The following is a 21,770-nucleotide window of genomic DNA, read 5'->3' on the forward strand; positions in this document are numbered from 1 at the left end:
ACGTCGGGGAATCTATCAGTGATGGGGAGAGGCTAGAGGCTGATCAGACCCCTGTTGCCTGCTTGAAATGCACTGGGTCCAATAGGCTTCGCAGCGCTTAGAGATCTTCACACAGCGTGAAGTCTCCTCCTCCTGGTGTTCGTGGAGTCCTCCCTTGCGGGGGCTCCCCTTGGAGTTCTCCAAATTTCAAGTTCTCTCTCTCCAACTTGGGCGGAAACCACCCAAGCCTTTTATACGGCTAGCAAGCCAATCACTAGCCGCCACGTGTGAAAAATTTCACGCAAGCCAATAATGGGGCTCGAATTAGCATACAAATGGCGGGAACTCTTTGCACTGAGCATTTCTTAGATGCAAAAGAAATGCACCATGCAAATAAAGCTACAAGTTGGTGGGAAATTCTCCCTTGCCCCGGGGTTCTCTTTTACAGCAGAAAACTCCACCGTGCAAAGAATCTGCAATTTAGCGGGAAAATAATTCAGTGGAGCGAAAGCACACACAAAAACAAAAATCACAACTTTGGGTTGTGACAGATGTGTCAGGGTAATCTTATGTAGAGTGTAGATTATGGATTGCATAGGATGGTTTGGATAGAGGTGCTCCTGCCTCAAGTAGGGGGTTGGACTAGATGACCTCTCAGGTCCCTTCCAGCCCTGCTTCCCTATGATTCTGTGAAATTAAGTCATTGGTAATAAGATAGGGTAGAAGAACTGGTATGTAGCATGGCATTTTTTCAGCCAGACAATGGAAAAAAGAGGAAATACTCAGCTTTCTTTGTGTTTCTTTACTATGAGAAATTATGCTTCTTACAGAATCCTACAAAATTAAAAGGAGATGAAAATGCACCACATACTAACTGTAAAACATTTCACAAATATTAGATTTTTTCTGAGCTGTTCCTCATGGCCCAAATTCTGAAGTTTTTATTCATTCCTTTTCTCAGGCAGCAAAGCACCTTGCATGCCTGACTTAGGACTGACTAAAACTGCAAGAATTCAACTTTATTGTCTGCGTTTCTACTAGGAGTCCTTTGAAATCAATTTGACAATCTAACTACTTATGTCTAGGTGAGTTACTAGCACCAAGCTGGCTGATTGAGGGGAAAAGATAAACATTTTGAGCTAAACCCTCAGCGACTAGCAGCAGAGATCAGGACAGTGATGGAGGGACAGGGCAAAGTTTCTTTGTTCTAACTTGACACACCCTCGACATGCCACTGTTACTATTTCAGTAGCCCACATGGACCTTAATCAAGATTGGGCTGCTCTCATGCTAGGGATTTAGTAAAATAAATATGAGACAGCCCCTGCCCTTAGAGACTTAAAGTTTAAATGGCTCAGACAAGAAAATGAAGGGCAAGAGATTCCCCAATGGCAAGTCAGTGCTAGAGCCAGAAGTAGAGCTCAGATATCCTGAGCTCCAGTTCACAGAGTCTTATGAGCTCCCTGGGCTGGAGGGCACCGCTGGTGATGGAGGAGTTGGCAGATCTATCTTCAGCTAGCTGAGAATTCACCCAGTCACCCATTTTTGACTACTTATTACCTTAGGACTGTGCTACACGTTCACATTAAAGCTGGATAGAAACCAACTATGGAGTTGTTACACATTGTGAAGCACTAACTTTATAGCTGGATAGTCACTTTTGTGTTGTGATAATTACTTTGCACTTGTGGCTCATCTAAACTCATTGTGTAATATATAACATGTAGCAAGGGCCTTAAGTACCCTTTAATGCTGCTCCATTACCTGATCTGGATTTTAGGCTTCACTGAGCTGAAGAGCAGATTTTCAAGAACAGGTTTGCGGTTCAGTCTCTTCACATTGCCAACTTTCTGCTCAATCTGAGTGGGTGCAGTTTGCGCTGGAGTTTATTGCTCCATGGCTCAGCGTTTCCATGTGCTCCCAGGCCTGCAGCATGTTGAGCTGGGGCAGCACAGCCTCAGCTAGCAGGAGACCTGGGAGGTCAGCCTGCCAATCCAGAGCTTTTCCAACTCAACTCAGTGAGCTGCAGAAGGGCTGGTTGGGGCATAAGGGTGCTACAGTATGGAGCTAGCCAGCAGGCAGCCCCCACGCTGTAGCACCCTAGGGCCCTAGCCAGTTCCGGTCACTGTCTACACATGCGTTGTGGCAGAGTAAGTAACTTGTGTTGGGCAGTACTGTCCTACTGTGGAGTTAATTAGCTTACTACAGACTAATAGTGCTGCACATGTAGATGTTGATGCTTTACTGTGGAGCTAATTAGTCAACTGCATGGTAAAGCATCTCATATAGATGCCTACAGTGTGGCACAGAGTGAAAAAAGTACTACTTCAACTCCTCACCTCTGTGAATCACCTTCCATCGATTTCAACTGTTGGATGGGTCTAGAGGGTGACTAAATGCAAAGGAGAAAAGCAGTTTAAAATGAAATAAATTCAGAGCTCACATATTTGGTAGAGCCACGCTAGTTCTGACAGACTCTATGGTCTGTACAGTCCTCCAATATTGCTATTGTCATGTATACAACCAGGCTGTGTAATCTGGTGAGCCCATGAGTGATGCTGCGGTACTTAGGAGAATGATGTCCACTATTTCAGAAATGGTGGCAGTAGACTTCGGTAGTAGCTGCATCTATTGTTTGCTTTCTAGATTGCCTTATTTTACTTAATGAAAAAGAAAATCCTGCAAAGGATTATTTTTACCAAATCATTCCTAAACTGGAACTTTGAAAAAGCACTTGGCACTGCTTTCCCTGGACCGCACAGTGCATAGGCAGAGGTTTAGCTTGTCTTAAAACTTATGCTCTTTCCCCTTATTGCAAACAGCCAGTGAAATTCCATCACTAGGTTGATTAGACAATTACTTCAAAGTCAACACTGAAAAAATACTTGTCTGTAGCCAAGCCCAGAAAAGTGGAAATAAACATTGCCCTGTTTGACAAGTGCAGGAGTTTGTTATTGTCAATTATAGTTGACCGCAAGTTTAAAATGACTGTTTCCAGTAAACAAAAAGAGTATTTTCTTTCGTTTTATTGATTGAAAATCCAATTTAAATAGGGAGAGCCTGCTACTGTGGCTTTGCTTGAAATGCTTCTTAAAACCACAATATCTTATGGAGATTTGGAGGAAGTGAATGGTTACTGAAGTATTTCCAGTTTGATCATAAATGGTTTCAATTAGTGATCATGAGGCAAATTTGAAATGAAGCATCTAAGTTAGGTTAGGAAATACTATATCCTATTCTTCACAAAATATTTAAATTTAAGTTTTTTTGTATAAAACATCCATTTAACCCTATTAGTACATCTAATTCAAACAATACATTTGTTTCAATCTTTAACCTAAAGTGTATTTGCTTTGCAATATGACAGGGTGATCTTGGGTAACACTTGGATTTCAGGCTAAGCTGTTATATGTAATATTGTCATTATGAAATGGATATTATAATCACGTATAACACTGTAAGATTTTTGAGATCAAGAATTACTGGGGCTAAAGGTGGCTTAATTTTGAACTGTGCTTGCACATTTTGCAGTCCACATGAATTGAAGACTGATACCAAACATCCTTTTTTTGCTCATTTTATGTGGCCAGCAGCACTGAGTAGGGCATGTCTTTCTCTAATGGTTTTTGATGGATGAAAAACATGGTTGACCATTTTCAATTTAAAACATGGTTAGGAAAGAAGTCCTATTTTCCCCATGAAAGTCTAAAATGTTTGTATACCACATTTTCACTGAAATGAACAGTTTTGTAGTAAAAACCATTGTTTTTTTTTAAAAAAAAGTTTGAATAATTTGATCAGCTGAAGACACTGGATCAATAATTTATGTAAGTCATAATGAAAATTTTAGGATTCGCTGGAAAACTTGTTATAAAAGAGGGTTTGTATACAAGTGTGAGGGTAGATAAGCATTCTTGTACATGTGGGTTTGTATGGATACATTATACAGTACATCCACAGTGTGTGTGTGTGTGTGTGCATGCACATGTACATGCACAGGTAGATGCAAACAGATAATACTCAAGCCTTAGTGTAACGGAGTATAACTGCTTCTGATCTGACATAAATATTTGAGGTTGAATCATATGTTTCTGTGAGAAAGACTCAGTCAATGGGAGTTTACTCATTTCTATCTGAAGACTCTAGGAGGCTTGATCATTCCCTTTCCCACTTCTCATTATAAATCCAGCACCATTTATTTGGATCTTTCAGTCCACCGGATCATAAATGGTTCCAATTAGTGATCATGAAGCAGACTCCTCTTTAATCCCTAAAGTCTCAAGCATTTCCGTGCTCTTCTTCATGCTGTGACTTCTGGCAATCACTACCCTCATTCAACATCTAAGCCAGTATTAACAAAAACACCCATGTCTATGACCCACCTGTTTTGTGTTTGTGCAGTGTGCCAGCAAAGTGAATGGTGGTCTCTATAGTACCACCAAAGACTATCCTGATGAAGCTGTCCGTTTTGTGAGAAGCCATCCATTGATGTATCAGCCTGTCCGGCCAGTGCATAAAAAGCCAATACTTGTTAAAACAGATGGGAAGTATAATCTCAAACAAATAGCAGTGGACAGAGTGGAAGCTGAAGACGGGCAATATGATGTCTTGTTTATTGGCACAGGTAAATAAGAAAGGTAGCAATGTACCCTTTTCATCCCATTTTAAACAACACTGATATCTGTCCAGTATTAAGCACTGTATTCTTGAGAAACATCAAAGCAACACGGTCATTTTAATAGATAATCATACTTTACATTTAAATAGCACATTTCATCTGTAGATCATCAAAAGACTTGCAAATAAGAGTAAGCATTATAAATACCCAGTTCATGAATGGTGAAACTGAGACAAAGAGAGGGTGAAAGATTTTGTTACAAAGCAGATCAGTACAAAACATATTAAAAAGCGTTGGGAAAGGATTATACCCTAGAGCTCAGATTTTGAGGCTAAGTACAGACAGTCAAAATGCCTGAGGCTGAATCTATTCAGGCTTTGCAGGTGAGTCTAAACTGAGAAGCAAGTGAACAGACATTCACTTTTGATTCAAGAAATGCAGCCATATGCCTGCAGTGAGCATGCCTCCCAGCCTCTGCCAAAGGGAAGGGACTGAAGCTCCCAGGCTTTTCCCTGCTTCCTCCTGGAGCAGAGGGGGCATGGCCAGCCCCCAGCCCAGGGCTAGCACACTGGAGAGTGGGGGTTTAAATCTCCTCCCTGGCCCACATGGGACCCTAGCCCCAGTCTTCCTGGGTAAGAGAGCAGTGCCTGCCAGGCTTCTTCCCCCGCTGCTCTGGACACGAGAGGGAACCCCTGCCAGGCTGAAGAGGGGGTTGGTGGGGAAAAAGGTAGTGGCATTGAATTCATAAAAGCTTGAATGAGAATAGTCCTTTTTCTGAAGTGACCATGTATTGAACACAGCAATTTGCAACCTCAAGCACACAACAAAGAACAACCAAAAATCTTCACCTAAGCTGAGATGCATCCCAGTAAATCACAGTAAGAGCACACACAGCTTAGCCTGACTTAAAATGGAATGTAAGAAACCAAAAAGACAAAAGAAAGCCTTGCATAAGTCTTACGTAAGGGCAGAGTGTCTCCTTACAGCCAGGCAGTCAGAAGGTCCTTCTTGGGGAATCTGCAGATGGTCTCAGAGAGCTTCCTTTCCCCAAGACCCACCCCATTGCCTCCCCAGCTACACCCCCAGGGTCCTGTGCAGGCCAGGAAGGGGGTTTAAACCCCCTTCCCCAAATCAGTGTGATGGCCCTGGGCCTCAAGTTTACCAGGGGGTGGGTAGCAGTCTTTCCCAGGCTGTTGCCCCCCTGTGCCCCACTCCCCACTCAAGTGGAGAGCAGGGAGCATGGCCAAACCCCAGCCTGGGACCAGCACATTGACCCAGGGTGGGGAAGGGGGTTTAAACCCCCTCCCTGGCCCTGGACTCCAACTGGGGTTTGCCTGGGGTGGCAGTCCCTCCCAGGCTTTCTCCCCAGACCTTCCCTGCTCCAGTGGTGAGTGGGCAATAGCCTGGCAGGGGCTGCTGCACTCCTGCCAAGCAGACCATGGCTGGGGTCCTGTGCCAGCAGGACAGAGGATTTAAATCCCCATAACTCCCTTCTGCCTGAGCCTGATGGCCCACGCCCCCACCCCTTCCACTCCAGCGAGGAAAAGTCTGGCAGGGGCTGTCCCCCCTCCACCCCAAGCAGACCCAGGTGTGATTTCCCACCCTGTGGTCAGCCAGCCCTCACTGCTCAACTAGGGAGCAGAGGGGTGAGGCCAACCCTGCTCTTTGGAGCAGATAGCACAGCCCAGCCCAGCATGCATCCTGGGATGCTGGAGAACTGTGATTTAACTTGAACCAGGAAGGGGTCTGGGACAGAAGTTTCATAAACCAGTTTTACCTAAATCGGTTATGTCTGATGCCACATTCAACCAGGTTTATCTTAAACCAGTTTCAGCCATTTTGGAACTGGTTTATGTGCACTGAGCTTCTGTTTGGTTACAGGTTTAAACCAGTTTCTGATCACTTAAACTGGTTTATGTGTAACTTCTGTCTCTAGCCTCAAAAATGGGAGACTTACATTTGGGTGCTAACTAAATGACCTGTTTTTTTCAAAATTGCAGAGCACCTAGTAGATCCCGTGGATGCCAATTCAGTGTCAAACTTGAGATCTGGACCCAAGAGAAATAAGTGGATTTTCAAAATGTCAATGCAAGCTGCTGGCTTCATTTCTACCTCTTAGAACCCTAGGTCTAGTTGCCTTTGTTAACAGAAGCAATCTGTTTTCAGATCTGCCTGAGGGTGTTGCCCAAGACAATTACTGGAAGGAACAGCTGCCCCAGACATGGTCCCCCTCCAAAATTTCAGAGCTCTGCCAATATTTGCCAGTCTGCCAGGCACCCGAGATGCATTTTGGCTTCTCAATCTGCCTCGTTTATCTTTTAAGTGGATTTCTTTACCACCTATAAGGCAAGTCTTAAAAAGGCCACTTGAAAATATGTCATGAGTCTGCATAATTCTAAATCTGAGAGACACAAAGACCATTCATTATCCTTTAAAGCCTCACTATATAAGAACTTAAGAAAATATCAGAAAAGCCTGGCAATACCCTTGATTTTTTTGTAATATGTGACTGATCTGGAAATAACCCAAAAAGACAAACGTCCCGTATTTTATCATAGTAATTTCTATGATTACTTGACCCCCGGCCGCTAATGGCCATTTTGCCAAAAAAAGCATTTAGTGTAGGCTATTTCTTGACTAGTGAAATTTAGAAGGAAAGCACATTTTGCTGTATAAAGTCAATAAAAGAAGTGACATAGGAGAATCACAAAGCTTATTTTATATTAATGGGATTTTCTCTACTTAGATCTTTTGGTTCCAATATGTGGTAAAATGTATCGCATCACAGGGTATGTCATTTAGGTTTCTAGGGTGTATTTTCTAATGCTGACAATATATTGTATACTATACACTTGCATTTATGGTTAAAACTTATATGAGTGTTTGGCATAGCCAGAAAAGTAAATAAGCCTATGATTTAACAAAGCTGAAGCCAGTGAGACCACTCCCTAGGTAGGTGCATAAGTGTTTTGCTGGACTAGCATTTTTCTGCTGCTTACTCTTCCCTTTAAAGTCTGTTCTTGGGTGTCAGCATAGGAATCTTGGACTCAGAAACGTTTAGCTGAATTCTGCACTCTTTACTCTGGCAAAACATCCCTTTTCAAAGCTCAGGGGTGCTCTTGCCAAAAGTATAATGGAGGGGCCCAAACTTCCTGTACCTGGATCCAGCATTTGTAGCACAGCATTAATGTATGGAGTTATTGTATGTATGGAAGGTTTCCTTAGCATTGCTGGAATAGGTTTGAAGGGCTTGTCAAAGAGGAAGTCTGAACTACACGGATAACATTCCACAACATGCCTGTCAGCAGGATTATAAGGGAGACTTAGTTATGAACATCCGAGTCCCTGACAGTGAATCCTTTTAACTGTTCTCTCAAAAAATGGACCTCTTTGATAACATTTTCTCTTTGAGGAGTGCTGTCTGACCCCCTTTAATGGTTGCTCTTTATGTTCATCTCTTTGATCTCTCTCTGAACGTTCTTTTTTCTCACTGGTTGTCAGGGTAATTTTTCCCCCTGTAAATCAGAGATGAGTGACAATAACAGGAGACAGGAAGCAGAAAGTACCACTGGTGATGACAAACATGCAGCTTTCAGGAAAATAAGGGGTCTTTAATAATCAGAACAAGACCAAACTGAAGTGAGGGAGCCCACCTGTTGTACCAAAGTGTTAATTTATTAATTAATACATTGAGGAGATCACTTACCAGTCCTCAGGAATGGTCATAGCCCTCTATATACTTATCACGCTTTTAATTGAAAAGGAGAGGAGTCTAATGCATAGATCAGCTGAAGACCGCTTGCAGGAGGAAGACTTTTGCATCACAAGTAGTCCATGACCTATGTTTTGGGAATAACTAGTCAAGCCCAGGGGTCAGCAATGTTTTTGGACAGAGTGCCAAAAACACCCACAACCTCAACTTGTAAGATGTTAGAGTGCCAGGGACAGATGGCAGGGGAGCCATGAGTGACCCAATCCTTGTTGTGGCAGTGCAAACCTGGCCCCTTCCCCACCATTGCATCAGCGTGCAGGTGCCAAGCAAAATGCCTCTATATACAACGCTCTGGCACCTTTGCCAGGGGTTGCCTACTCCTGGTCTGGACTAAACCATGGAATTGAGAGACACCTTGTTGGAAACTTGTTTATCCCACTCACTTGTTGTATAGTCCAGACCTCTCTAGGTCTCACTTTCCCAGTCAGATGTAAGTGTATTTTTATGTTAGAAGCATATCCAATGCAGGCAATACAATCATAAATAATATGTAAATATTATTGCAATTGTTATTTTCTCGTCTATTCAGTATTCACTTCAAAGGAGGCATTCTGATCTTTGTCAACCAACGAATAACAATTTTAACTTCTAAGGTGCTTTTTATTTACTTACAGATAATGGGATTGTGTTGAAAGTCATTACAATTTACAACCAGGACACAGAATCAATGGAAGAAGTGATTCTTGAAGAACTTCAAGTATTCAAGGTACAATACTCTATGTAGGGAACATATATCCAGCTGCCTGGGGTGTACTCAGACTTAAAATGTTTACAACATAGTAGTATGAATGGAAATGCAATAGCTAAGTGCAGTGAAATTCCTTCATGAGACAGTCATTCTTTTTTCCACAGGAAATCCATATTTTAAGCAGAGGTTCATTTAAACTGGAATTGCATTCTAAATCTTGAATGCCCCAAAATAAATCAGGACTTTCACTTAATGCTTTAAATGTTAAACCAGAACTTCCAATTTTGCCAACTAACTTCCAATGAGAAGTTTAACTGCTTGATTGTGTCCCCCCAAATGGGCTGTTAAACATCAAAATAGGCATAATTACACTCAAATGTAATTGCAGGTACAAAATTGAAGGTTTTCTGGAAACCCAGTGGTTCAGAAACTCATGGCCTGGAAAAGATTTAATATATTTTATCATGAGCCAAATCCTATGTCCCTACACAGACAAACTTTGTATTGCCTTAGAAAGAATATGATCATCATTGTTAATGTGTAGTAAAATAGGTGGAATGAAATCCTATTTAATTCCTATAGTAGGACTGCAGGATTTGGCTCCTTTAGTAGGGCCAGTTTTTAGGGTCTTAGGAGCCACCTTCTGCCATTGCCACAAGAAATCTCAACAGAAGACAAAGGGAAAAATTCCATGATCTGTTAATTTTGTCTATAACAAATATGTCATATAGAAAGTACAGAGAGGTAGTTCTGAAGTCAGCAGAAGGCCAAATGAATCAGAGATGCGTAAGCTTTCCTGAGGAAGAATTCACTGATGAAACACTGTCCTTGTCTGCCTTGCCTTTTATGACTTATAAAGGCCATTCTGGTTGTTATACTAAAGGGCTACAGACAGAAATTGCACGTACATTGATATAAGTGCTCGGAAACCAGTTCAAATTTGTAACACAACAGAAGTTCAGTGCACATAAAATGCTTTCAAAATGGTCAAAACCAGTTTAAGATAAACCTGGATGGATGTAGTATCAGGCTTAACTGATTTAGGTTAAATCAATTTATTGAACTTCTGTCTCCTGTAGATTCAAGTTAACTCACGGTCGCTCAGCATCCCAGGATACTTTGCACCTCCCCCACAAACACTCATTTCACAGGGTGGGTGGGCTAGCCTTGACCCAAGCTGTCTTCTCCAGACAAGCAAGGAGGCATGCTCTAGTGCCTCCCGGCTTCTGGCTTTGGCCACTGCAGGCATGTGGCTACATTTCTAGAATCAAAAGTGAATGCCTGTTTACTTTCTTATCAGTTCAATCTATGCAGCTTAGACTAACCTGCAAAGATTGAATCAATTCAGGCTCAGGGCTTTTGACTGTCTGTACTTATCAAAGAAAGACAACAGAAATCAGTGAAAGCATGGACTAGCATTATGGTTGGCATAGGAACAAATGTGTTCCAGGTTGAGTTTGATACTGTTTTATGAATGAAATGTCTATTTTTTTCACATCACTGTTTAAAAATAATGATTTCAAAAACATCTATTTCATCAGTTTTACTTTGATACAGTGACTTGATAAAATAGTGATGGGGGAGGGAGGAACACTTGAGTACAACTGTATACATAAGTAAATTCTCCAATAATTTCTCTTTCTGTTCAATTGATCTCCATGATAAACAAGGCAGTTCTTTTGGTCTCCATGTAGAGTAAAGGTTGTTTTTTTTTCAGGTGCCAGTTCCTATTATTTCTATGGAAATTTCTTCAAAGAGGGCAAGTATTTTTATGTCTTTGAACCTCTATGATTGCATGATTGAAATGTGACAAAGCTCTAAACTCTGCATAGCTGTACGTCATGTGTAATGAGAGACGCTCCAGTATCATATGATCATTTTTAATATAAACTTATAATTTTTCTTGCTCTGTTTGTGAAACATTTAAGTTGTTCAGAGCTAGTGTTCAAAGTTGTTTAAATCTTTTGGGTTCACAGTATCATCCATTTCAAAGCAAGGGAAAATCAACCTGGTACATGAGTTCTTGGCATAATAATTGCAGCGGGGGAATAGCCTGAGGAACATGAAGACTAAAGAAAAACTTTGTTGCTGTTAAATATAAGAGGATTGGCTACAGGCACCAGGGAATTTCTCTGTAAGATCTTCCTTTGTGCTCTCCACCTACATATTTATTAGCCGCCTACTAGGGAAGCTTAGGGGATTTTGAGAATTTTTGAATGTTTGCCTGCTCAACAGAACTCTTTGCTCCTCCTCACTGATCCTTTTGCAGAGGGCACTGAAGTAGCAGCCTCCACACCAGCCTGAGCTGGGTCCTGATCTTCATTTTAACACAGGATGGCTAAATCTTAGTTCAAACCTCTGGTATAAAACAGATTTTAATATAAATACAATGGAATGTCAGGTAGCATGTTTAGGGACAAAAAAGTGTACATTATGCCTACCAGATGGAGAGACTCATTTGGACATGCATGACTCAGGAAAGGACTTAGTGGTCATGTCTTCAACATGACCTGCCATGACAGAAAAGGTCAGTACAATCCTGGTATGAAATAGAAACAATCTTGCCTCTCATGAAGAGCTGGTAACATGGCTACTAGCATGCTGTGTCTAGCTATGTGTCTGCCTTTCAAAAAGGATGTGAAAGTCCTGGAGAGTGTCCAAAGAGAAATGATTCATGACTTGGAGGCTTGAGGACGTCAACCTTTCTAGCTTATTCAAGAGAAGATTGAGGGGTAGTTTGTCTAATAATAATGGGAGCTTTTCAGTCTTGCAGACAAAGGTATAACTAGACCAACAGGCTAAAAGTTGAAATTATATAAATTTAACCTCTAAGTGAGATGCAGTTTCCTAACATTGGGAATAATTAAACCCTGGAACAACTTTCCAGAGAAAGTGAATAGCTTCCCAGTAGCTTGGAGTCTTCAAAATGAGAGTAGATATTTTTGTAAAAGCAGTTCAATGCTTCAATTCCAGGGGCTTTATGAGAGTAGGGGTAAAAGGTGTTAACAGCACTGCAGAATATGGCTGGCATCCCCTTTAAATCAGTTCCCAGGGCTAGTGCCTCAGTCACTCTGTCCTAGTTATTATTCAGTTCAGTTTCTTGGACAAACTACATTACCTGTTTGTATGGGAGGGTGACAGCCAGCTTCTTCTGTTTTGAAGTCTATGACTCTGTGAGGATATTTACATTGTCTCCATGTCAAGCTTGAGACAGCTACCATGAAATACATCCCAGCCTCTCATCCCTGCTCTGCATGTGCAGAATCAGGGCAAGGTAGACACCTTAGTGCAGCAGTGAGCACACCTGAGCAAGATAATGGAGAGCAGTGTTGAGGGCACACACTCAGTTCCACACTAAGGCTAGGGACAGACATTCAAAAAGCCAGAGTCTGAATTGATTCAATCTTTGCAAGTTAGTTTAACCTGTATAGATTGAACCAATTTGCAAGTGAATAAACATTCACTTTTGACCCCAGAAATACAGGCACATACATGCCTGTAGTGGCTCAGGTCAGAAGCCCAGGAGTGGTAGAGCAAGCCCTCGGCTGGAGGAAAACTAAGCTGAAAGAAGGGACATGGCCAGGCCCAGGCAGGATTGAGTATGATTGGGGGAGGGGTTTAAATCCCCACCCTGTCCTGCAAGGACCCAAGTAGGGGTCTGCCTTGAGTGGGGGGGAAAGCAGCCCCCCACCCTCTTCACTGCATCAGCTGTAGAAGCAGGGGCAGGGCCAGACCCCGGTAGCCTGAGGGGAAGTAGAGGAGAGGTTTAATCAGCAGGGTGGGGTGGCATCAGCACTCATAGGCTCCACTCATCGACCCAGGGCCCCAGCAGTCAGATACCAGTAGCCTGAGGGGAAGGGGCAGGTGGGTTTAATTCTCCACCCCCCCCCCACCATTGCAGGCAGCAACGTGGGGGCACTGACATGGTGCCCTGAGCAGAGTCCCTCTGAGAAGCGACCAGCTGGCTGCAGGGAGGGCATAGGGAGGGAGGATGTGACCTGCCTGCATGAGAGGTGTGGGAGCTGGGTCTGCATATGAGGTGGGGGAGCCTGACTCACTACTGCCTCCTGCTGTGGCAGCACAATCCAGGCTGGGGGTCAGTGCCCACCACCTCCCCACTCCAGCCCCACATGGGGGGCTGTGTGATGGGCCAGTAGCGAGTGCTCCTACTGAGCCCCCCATTTTACTGTGCCCAATCACCTACCAAGTTCCAAGTGCCTCCCTGGAGGTGCCTCACATCTGGCTGACCCCCTTTCTGGAGCATACCCACAAGCCTGGGGGTCATGCTGCCACCACTTATGAGTCTCAGTCTGTTAGTGCCTCTGTGCCTCATGAGGTACACAGCCTCTATAGACCTGAAGGAGGTACTCAACTCACTGCAAGAACCTGGGGTGCTTCCCTTATTCTGAAGCACAAATAGTGGTCTCCCTTAGTCAGCCGGACCCAGGGGGCCCCAAGGCATAATCTAGACCCTCTCCCAATAAGTCTCCCACACTAGGTACAGAGGAAAACTTTATTGATTACAGGGAGTAGGTTTGGAATAGGGTACAGGGTAGAGCAATATCAGCGAAAGACCTTAGAGCAAAGGGTGGCATGGTAGCCTTTGATCATGCATCTGAGTTACTGCAGACTATATATATAGTTAGATTTCAAGTACCATACTCACAAGTATCATCCAGAGGCTGACAGAGCTTTCCTGGGGAGGCAGGCAGTTCGTAGGGTTATCCATGTGTTGAGAGAGAGAGAGAGAGCTGCTAAGCTTCAGCTACCCTCAGCATTTTCATCATGGCTGCTGCTACTCCTCCTGGACAGTCTTTATCTTATATAGATCTTATAACTTCATTACCTGATCCAATAAAGGCCAGCAGTTGTTGGCTGTCAGCCAACCAATTTGAAATGTGTCACTGGTTGCTGGGTAGACTGGCAGAGTCTCTAGCCCCTCTCCCAGTCATGATGTCATTGGACTTAGAACAATAGGGAGTTTAAGCCCCTCCACCCACGTGTGTGAGGCCAGTCACGTAGGCAAAGGGAGCAGGTTCCCCCCTCCCTCCGGAATGAATCCAGTTCAGGTTACAACTCAGGGTTACCTGCAGCAGATGGGGGCAGGGGTGCCTGCCCTCTGCAGTGACCATGGTAACCAAATTGTCAGATAGGTAATAAGCCTGATAGCAGAGTTTGGGGAGAGACTGAGATGGCATTTCACCATAGGCTGCAATCTGTAGGCAGAGTACAGCTGCAGCACATCTCCCCACTCCCCGGCCTCTCCTGGCAGCGGCAGTGGAGCGAACTACCACAGCAGGTGAAAGTGAAACACCTGTCTCCTGCCACCTGCTTGTGGTGATGCTGAGCACTTGGGGTGGGTTGCTGTGGGCCAGGGGTATGGGCAGCGGTGGGGGAAAGCAATGGACTGCCACCACCCAGTCCAATCCAGCCCTGCAGCCCAGGAGTGCAGTCTGGTCTGGCCCAGTCACAAAGGCAGCAACTGGCCCATGGCAGCCCCTGAGGCTGGTGCCTCACCTCCCCCTGCCATGATGGTTCACTCAGCCACTACCAGTGGGAGAGGGAGGATCGGGCTGCCATGGGACCCCCGCTGCATACACCCCTGGGTCCGGCAGAAGGACTGGGCAGGTTCCAGCAGCGGTGAGCCACATTCTCTTAAAAATTAGACTGTCTAGCATGTTTCTGCTTGAAACGGGGACTTGACCTTTGGCACATTGATTGTCTTAGTGTTGGAGATGTGGCTTTTGCTGAGGACATGAATAACTATCCTCATTTGGCCAGGTTAAGCCTTTGAAAATATCTGAGTTCATAGAGACTTCTTAGAATCAAGCTACTCAAGTGAATTGAGGATGCCCCAGCTCCTGTCTATATTGTGCATAAACCATTCCTAGAGAGCAAATTAGCATGCTTCTTCCTAGCAGTTGCCCTTCCCAGGACCCAGGATCCAGAGATGTGTCAGAATTTAGAGCAGGGAGACTCTCTCTCAATGTTCTCTCATAAGTATTTTTGCAGCCAGGAGGAAAAGGAAGCAATCTAATTTAAGTGCTGAGAGGTACGAACAGGGAAGGGGAGCAGGAGTTGTTGGTTCTTGAGGAAATGGGAACAGATAAAGATCAATACAGAGCTTGTAGGGGTGGGAGCATGGGAATGAGGGAGGGACAGGTTAGAGGAAGGAGTAGCATAGATGGGGACTGTACAAACAGCAGAAAGGGGAGGAGGAGAATAGCAGGGGATCAGGCTTAGGAGTTTCTGGGAGAGCTATAAGGGCAGAGAAGGGGAACTGGGAAGGAGCTGACAGGTATGAAAAAAGGGAATGGGGCAAATGAAGTATGGAGAGAGGCAGAAACTGCAGGAAAATGAGAGGATGAAGAAAGGCAGGGGCAAATAGAGTAGACTTAGAAGAGGGGACAACAAAGGCAGGAGAGGGAGCAGTGGCTAAAAATGCAATGGGACAGGTACAAGCTAATGAGGAGAGTGGCAAGAGGGCTTAATAACCATTTGATCCTGTTCCTCAACCACTCCTGGAGTTGAACTCAGGTGTTTAGATTCACAGTTTTCCTCTGCTGTCTCTTAAATAGCTGTGGCATGCTTTTATCCTCATTCAGTGTTGGTCCAAATTCATGAATCAGCTTACTACCAATATGAGTTTCTCCATTAGCTCAAGCAGTACAGTTTGAGCAGTAAAGATCTGTGCTGAGGATCTAAAGATGAAACCCCCATTGATATCCCACGTTGGGGTCCATATTGACAAGCATGATGGAATATTTGGAATTGTTGCTTTTCTATTTGTTGCTCTAAATATTTAGGAAATGTATATTAGGAAGGGAAGGAGGGAGGGAGAGAAGCTATTCTAAATGGAACCTTAAGGTTGCAAATTTAGCCACTCAGAAGTTAAGTCATGCCACAATTAAGTTTGGAGAAGCGGCATTATTTCTGCTCCTTTGTGCACATACATTACATTGCACTCTTCAAATCACATGATTTTATCCTTTGTTTTTCCCTGTCCTCATTTACTCCATGCACTGGATGCCCCAGCAGGAGGGGGGCAGGGGAGGGTAGAATTAATGTTGCCTGGGCAACTGTAAATCTGATGCTCTGTGACGTTTTAGTGGTTCTTAGTGGAAGACCTGTTCATTAAGTAGTACCTGGTTCATTTCCACAGCAACAACTCTATGTTGGATCCGAGTCTGTCGTGGTGCAAGTGAAGTTCCATCAGTGTGACATGTATGGCACAGCCTGCGCGGACTGCTGCCTAGCTAGGGATCCATACTGTGCTTGGGATGGGATATCTTGCTCCCGATACTACCCCACAGGAATCCAGGCAAAGAGGTACGAATTCTTCTGTGCAGTAAAATATTCTTTACATACTACCAACGTGAAGAGTTCCCAGTGCAACACAAGTTGCTTCATTTCTCCCCCTCACATAAGTAACAATGATTTATGTTAGCTAATTGATTAGTCCAGCCTTAGGGAATGCAGAAGGATTTAAATTAACATGCCAATACGCACTGATGTGCAGGGAATATTTTTCTTATTTACAATAAGTGCATTCATTTCTTAGGAGCTATTTGCCCTGAATATTAAACCAAATTCTGAGTCCCTACTGCCACTGTTAGAAAAAGCCACTTCATTCTCTGTAACATGAAGAGATTTATTTGGATTGTATTAGACAGTGAACTATGTAATGCAGCAGCCTGTAAAATGGAAGAAAGAAAATATATTAACAATCAAATATCACTGCCAGACTTGTTCAGATACCACCTAGCTCTCCATCAGAATACTGGGAAGATTATTAAGCATGTCAGCAATTTGCATTTTATTTATGAGACATCTTCCCATGATTTTCTTTTAATTGCTACTTTAGCAAATACGTATTTATATTTACTAGGATTGACCACTTCTGGGTTTGAATTAATATGGACATTGCTTTTCTAGTCCTGTGATGTTTATGAGAAATAGTGATGTTAATTCATCTGGAAGCAGACTATCATGTCTTTAAATCCACCAGTAGCCACCTAAGAGGGGGAAAAAAAAGGCTCCTGTGGGTCTTTTTTTCCCTTCTCCCATGAAATCTCATCCTTATATTCTCATGCATCACAACATTTGGTAATCTGAAACAAAGTCATTATTAGCTACAGCCAGGCAAAATGAATACTTCTGTGATTGTTGAAAAGGTAATGAGTCAGAAGGGTGTTAGGTAACAGCCTCCTGGATAGATACCTCCTGGAAGACATAATGAGCAAGATAGTAAATAATTACACTATAGAAGGAACCTATCAGCACATTACATCTTTGGAGGATCTAAGTTAAACTAAGTATGAATTTCATGGCCCTGCTACACATAAGGAGAAATTCCTTCTTGCATAACTCATACAAGCAGTCCCAGTGGAGGAAGTAGAGACTACTTTGGTGCCTAAGGTGAGATGAATGTGGCTCAGAATTACAGCCCTGGAAAGTTGTTATAGAAAAGATAGATCATCTGTTATTATTTATTGGGCCAGTGAGAATTATTTCCTACAGTATCAGTAGAAATTGGATTATAATTATTTTGCAAATGAGTTATTCATCTAATCATGTAAATTCATATTACATGGTAAGAGGGCACTTACCTGCCCACAGGACTGCACTTTGAATTCAGATTGTTATACAGCCTGTTTATTGCCCAGGAAAAGATGATAGAACTCACTAGTTCCTCAACTCAATTATGTAGTTTCAGCATATTTACTCCTTTAAAAGATGCCAGAGTAACAGCCCTGGGCATTCATAATATACCTCTTTATCTAGGGACTGTGATAACACAGGTCTGTTCTGTTGCTGTGGTCTGGAGGATCTGTCTTTAGAAAGAAGAAAGTAATCTTTGTTTATATTACTCCTTGCCTTCTGGAGTGATAGGGTGTCTGTAGATGAAACAGGGGCCCTAAATTGAAGGTGGGTTTTTAAAAAGACCACTTCAATTTAGGGCCCCTTAAATACCTGTGTCATGCATACACCCACTTACCTGCCTCTCTGGCAGCAGGGAGGGAAGGATGAGATGCCGGTGGGCAGAGTGGTTCCCAGGCTGCAGGTGGCGGGGGCTGGTGCTTCCCTCCATGACAGCAGTGGCCCACCCCCCAGTGGCACCCACCCACAGACACCCAGCTCAGGTGGTCCCAGGGGGCACCGCAGCTGTGGAGGGAAGCACCGGGCCCCCTTGCAGCTCATCCAGGCAGGCAGGCTCCAGGAAAAAAAAAAAAAAAGATTGATATTTTTTTCTTTTCTTGGGCATAGCTTGTCTTCCTGACCTGCTGCCCAGCTGCACAGGCTTCCTGCAGAGCCCCTGAGCTGCATGGACCCTGGTGCTTCACTCTGCGGCTGTAGGGCAGCAAACTAAAACTCTCCAGCCATTTAAGGCACATCACACCGCCGAATTTGCTACAGCAGCTGGAATTACTGGACAATATGCTGCCAACACATGCAAACACCAACACCATTAAAGTGGTGCAAAAGCATTTAACCCACTTTAAAGTGTCGTGCACACATGCCCTTCGTTCAGTCTACACACGGCCATACATGGTAATGGAGACCTTTGTGATGTCCACTACTTACTGGACTTGGGATCACAAAACTTATTTTACTCAGTAAACAGCTATCAGATAAGAGTTGATTTGGACCTGGGGGTCAGCCTGCCAGCCCAGGGCTGCTCTGACCAGGCTCAGTGTGCTGAGGAGAGGCTGCTTGGGGTACAAGGGTGCTTTGGTGTGGAGCTAGCCAGCAGGCAGCCCATGCACTGAAGCACCATTGAGCCCCAGCCAGCTGGCTCAGTGTCTACCCATGCATTGCTAAGCACAAAAAAATTCCACCCGTAATTTATTAGTTTCAAGCACCTAGAGGTGCATGTGTAGACACTGAGACATTTACTGCATGGTTAATTAGGCAACTAGACGCACCTTGTATGGTATAGTTACAGGTGCAAAATTTCCGTAACCTGAAAATTCTGCTGGTGCCAAAAAGGAAAAAAATGAGGCATTCAGATTGTGTGCTATACTCTTGAAGAGGCAGATAGTGTCATATTTTAGTGAAATGCTTCCATTTTTCTGTATCAGCAGTTCAACAGATTATGCCAAATTCAGGCTTTTCCCCAAAGAACCCCTAAACTCTATGGATAAGCTTTTGTACTGCATGAGTTCACAATCCACAGTATATGGGGATTAACAGAACTTTAAAATACCTTTTGAGTCTTTCAGTCTTAGGGTGCTATGAGAGCTGGGGACGAAGACAATGTAATTTAGATGGCCCCTATCCACTGGCAGCCTCTTCTTCTTCCAAATATCCCCATACCCTACAAAAAGGCCCTTGAGAGAGAGTTCCTTATGTTTGTCTTCTGCTTTCTGGCTCCTTTTATGCTATTTCTGCCTTTTACCTGATGCAAAGGAGCCACAGTAGAGAGAAGGATGTTACCTTGTGTGTGCCCACTTTCCCCTAACTTATTCCTCTCTTCACTGCTACTCTTTCTGCTAGATGCATGCACTGTCCACAAGATGTCACTGTGGCACGTTCAGTTCTGCTCTGATCTTTAGCAAAGAAACGCAGACCCTTTGCTGGTTTCAAATATGAATGTGTCCCTGAAAAACATATTAAATACAAAAATTATTTTGGGCCCAGGAACCTTCCACAGAAACTCCAATATGGAGAAGTGTGAATTTTGGAATCTGGAATATGAGAGAGCTGAATTCATAATTTAGTTTCTGACAGTTACCCTCATAGCTCTGTAATGTCCTAGCTAAATGTTTATATAGATGGTAAAGAGATAAACCCTTCTTAAACCTGATTGACACTATGCTTTAGAGTAGGGTCAGCAATCTATACCCCCTCAGGCCCAGCCACTTCCATCCTGCAAAGAAACTGGAAGGTCCAACACAGCCCAGAATAGCACAGAGGATTGGGCAGCACTCTAAGACACCAGTCCCTTCCTGCTGCTTTCTCCTGCTGCATTTACCTTGCTGGGTAGGAGCTGATAAGTGTAGTGAGGGAAGCGCAGGCAGGTTGATCTTTATGGCTAGGGGCAGACATTACACATAAACCAGTTTAAATGATCAGAAATTGGTTTAAACCTGTAACAGAACATGAGCTAAGTGCATATAAACCAGTTTCAAAATGGCTGAAACTAGTTTAAGATGAATGTGGTTGAATGTAGTATCAGACTTAACTGATTTGGGTGAAACCAGTTTATGCAAAGTCTGTCCCAGACCATTCCTGGTTTAAGTTTAACCCAGATACCCCCAGCATCCCAGATGCCCCTCCCCTCTGCTCCCTAGCCAGAGCTCCAGCCAGGCACAGCAGGGTCTGCCTTGCTTCTAGCCTGAGCCACTGCAGGCATGTGCCTGAATTTCCTCAGTCCAGAGACAATGTCTGTGCAGTTGCAAACTGGTTCAACCTAGGCAGGTTAGACTAGCCTGCAAAGACCAAATCAATCCAGGCATGGGCAACTGGTGCCTCTTGAGTCGGGGGGGGGGGGGGCGGGGGCCCCCACCCCACCCCAACTTGTCAGGAGGGGCATGTGCCCCCATGGCTGATATCACTGACCAAAAAGTGGCCGCGCCACTTCCAGAAGTGGCACGGCCACTTTTGCTGGTGGCCCCGCTCCCTGGCCTGCCCCTTCCCGTCGCCTAAACAGGGGGTGACAGGGGCCTGACAGGAGGTACACCAGCGCTCTCAGGGGGTGCACATGCATCCCCTATGTGTTGCCACTAAATCCAGGCTCGGGCTTTTTGGCTGTCGTCCCTAGCCTGTCAGGGTGAGGGCAAAGACTTGCTACCTAGGGCAGGGAGCCAGGTCCCAAGCTCTGGCCCAGGGAGAAAAAATATTGCTAATTTCTGCTCTAGAGCAAAGGGCTCTTGGTTATAATCCCACGCTGGTGATTGTGGTAACTGATTAAGCAAAGCATGCATTTCAGGTGAACGCTTAAGCCTCTGCTTAATTTAAAGCATTTGGCTAAGAATCATTCAGGTTCTAAAGTAGATTGCAACACACTTACATTTGAGTTCCTAGTTGAGTGCTTTGTAAAATAATGACCTGTGTGTTAAATCAATTGCAAACACCTGTGATGTATTAAAGCAGATGTAAATTGCGCTTGTTTTGACATGTCCCCGCTTGTCCACTTAACCATGTCAACATAACCATTTCCTAAATTTAGAGTTTGGCATCTTTAAGGTGATGCCTGATAATCAGGGATCTGAGTTTTCCATTTGCTGGGAAAAAACACAGATTTTCTCCTTTAGCGGAGAAAAACACCAATTTTCTCTCTTAAAGAAGAAAGTCACAGACTTTCCCCTTTAAAGGACAAAATTGCAGGAAATGGTGGGTTCCCCTTTGCAGGCTAGCTGAGTTCCAGGGGCTGCTTGGGGCTGCCTGGGGATGCAGGGAGTGGAAGGAGGGTGATAAAGGCAGGAGGCACTGTGTGCATGTGTGCATGCACATGCACATGGCAGCCAGGCAGTTGTAGAGAGCAGCTCCTTCATCTCCCTCCAGATAAGTCTATTGGAGGGAGGAAGGGTGCAGGGGAGGGGGCATAGCCAATGCAGAGGATTGGGGTGGGGGGCAGCAGGTCAGGAGTGAGGGGCACTGGTGGGGCCATGGGGCTGTGGCTTGTGTGTGAGAGGCAATGGCATGGACAGGTTACCAGCATATCAGGGTTGCTTAGCGCCAAAAGCGGGGATGGTGTGCCACAGTTGGAC

General features: G+C 44.2%; 1 protein-coding gene across 1 annotated transcript in view; it reads left to right on the top strand.

The window, feature by feature from the left end:
- Positions 1 to 21,770, top strand: part of SEMA3E (semaphorin 3E) — a 330,917-nt gene that overhangs the window by 294,110 nt on the left and 15,037 nt on the right. Inside the window, exons 15-18 of the mRNA XM_025203239.1 lie at positions 4,381 to 4,603; positions 8,984 to 9,075; positions 10,775 to 10,816; positions 16,220 to 16,386. Of these exons, the coding sequence (XP_025059024.1) occupies positions 4,381 to 4,603; positions 8,984 to 9,075; positions 10,775 to 10,816; positions 16,220 to 16,386 (524 nt within the window). The remainder of the gene's footprint in view (positions 1 to 4,380; positions 4,604 to 8,983; positions 9,076 to 10,774; positions 10,817 to 16,219; positions 16,387 to 21,770) is intronic.

The sequence above is a fragment of the Alligator sinensis genome, unplaced genomic scaffold, assembly GCF_000455745.1.
Source record: "Alligator sinensis unplaced genomic scaffold, ASM45574v1 scaffold567_1, whole genome shotgun sequence".
NCBI lineage: Eukaryota > Metazoa > Chordata > Crocodylia > Alligatoridae > Alligator > Alligator sinensis.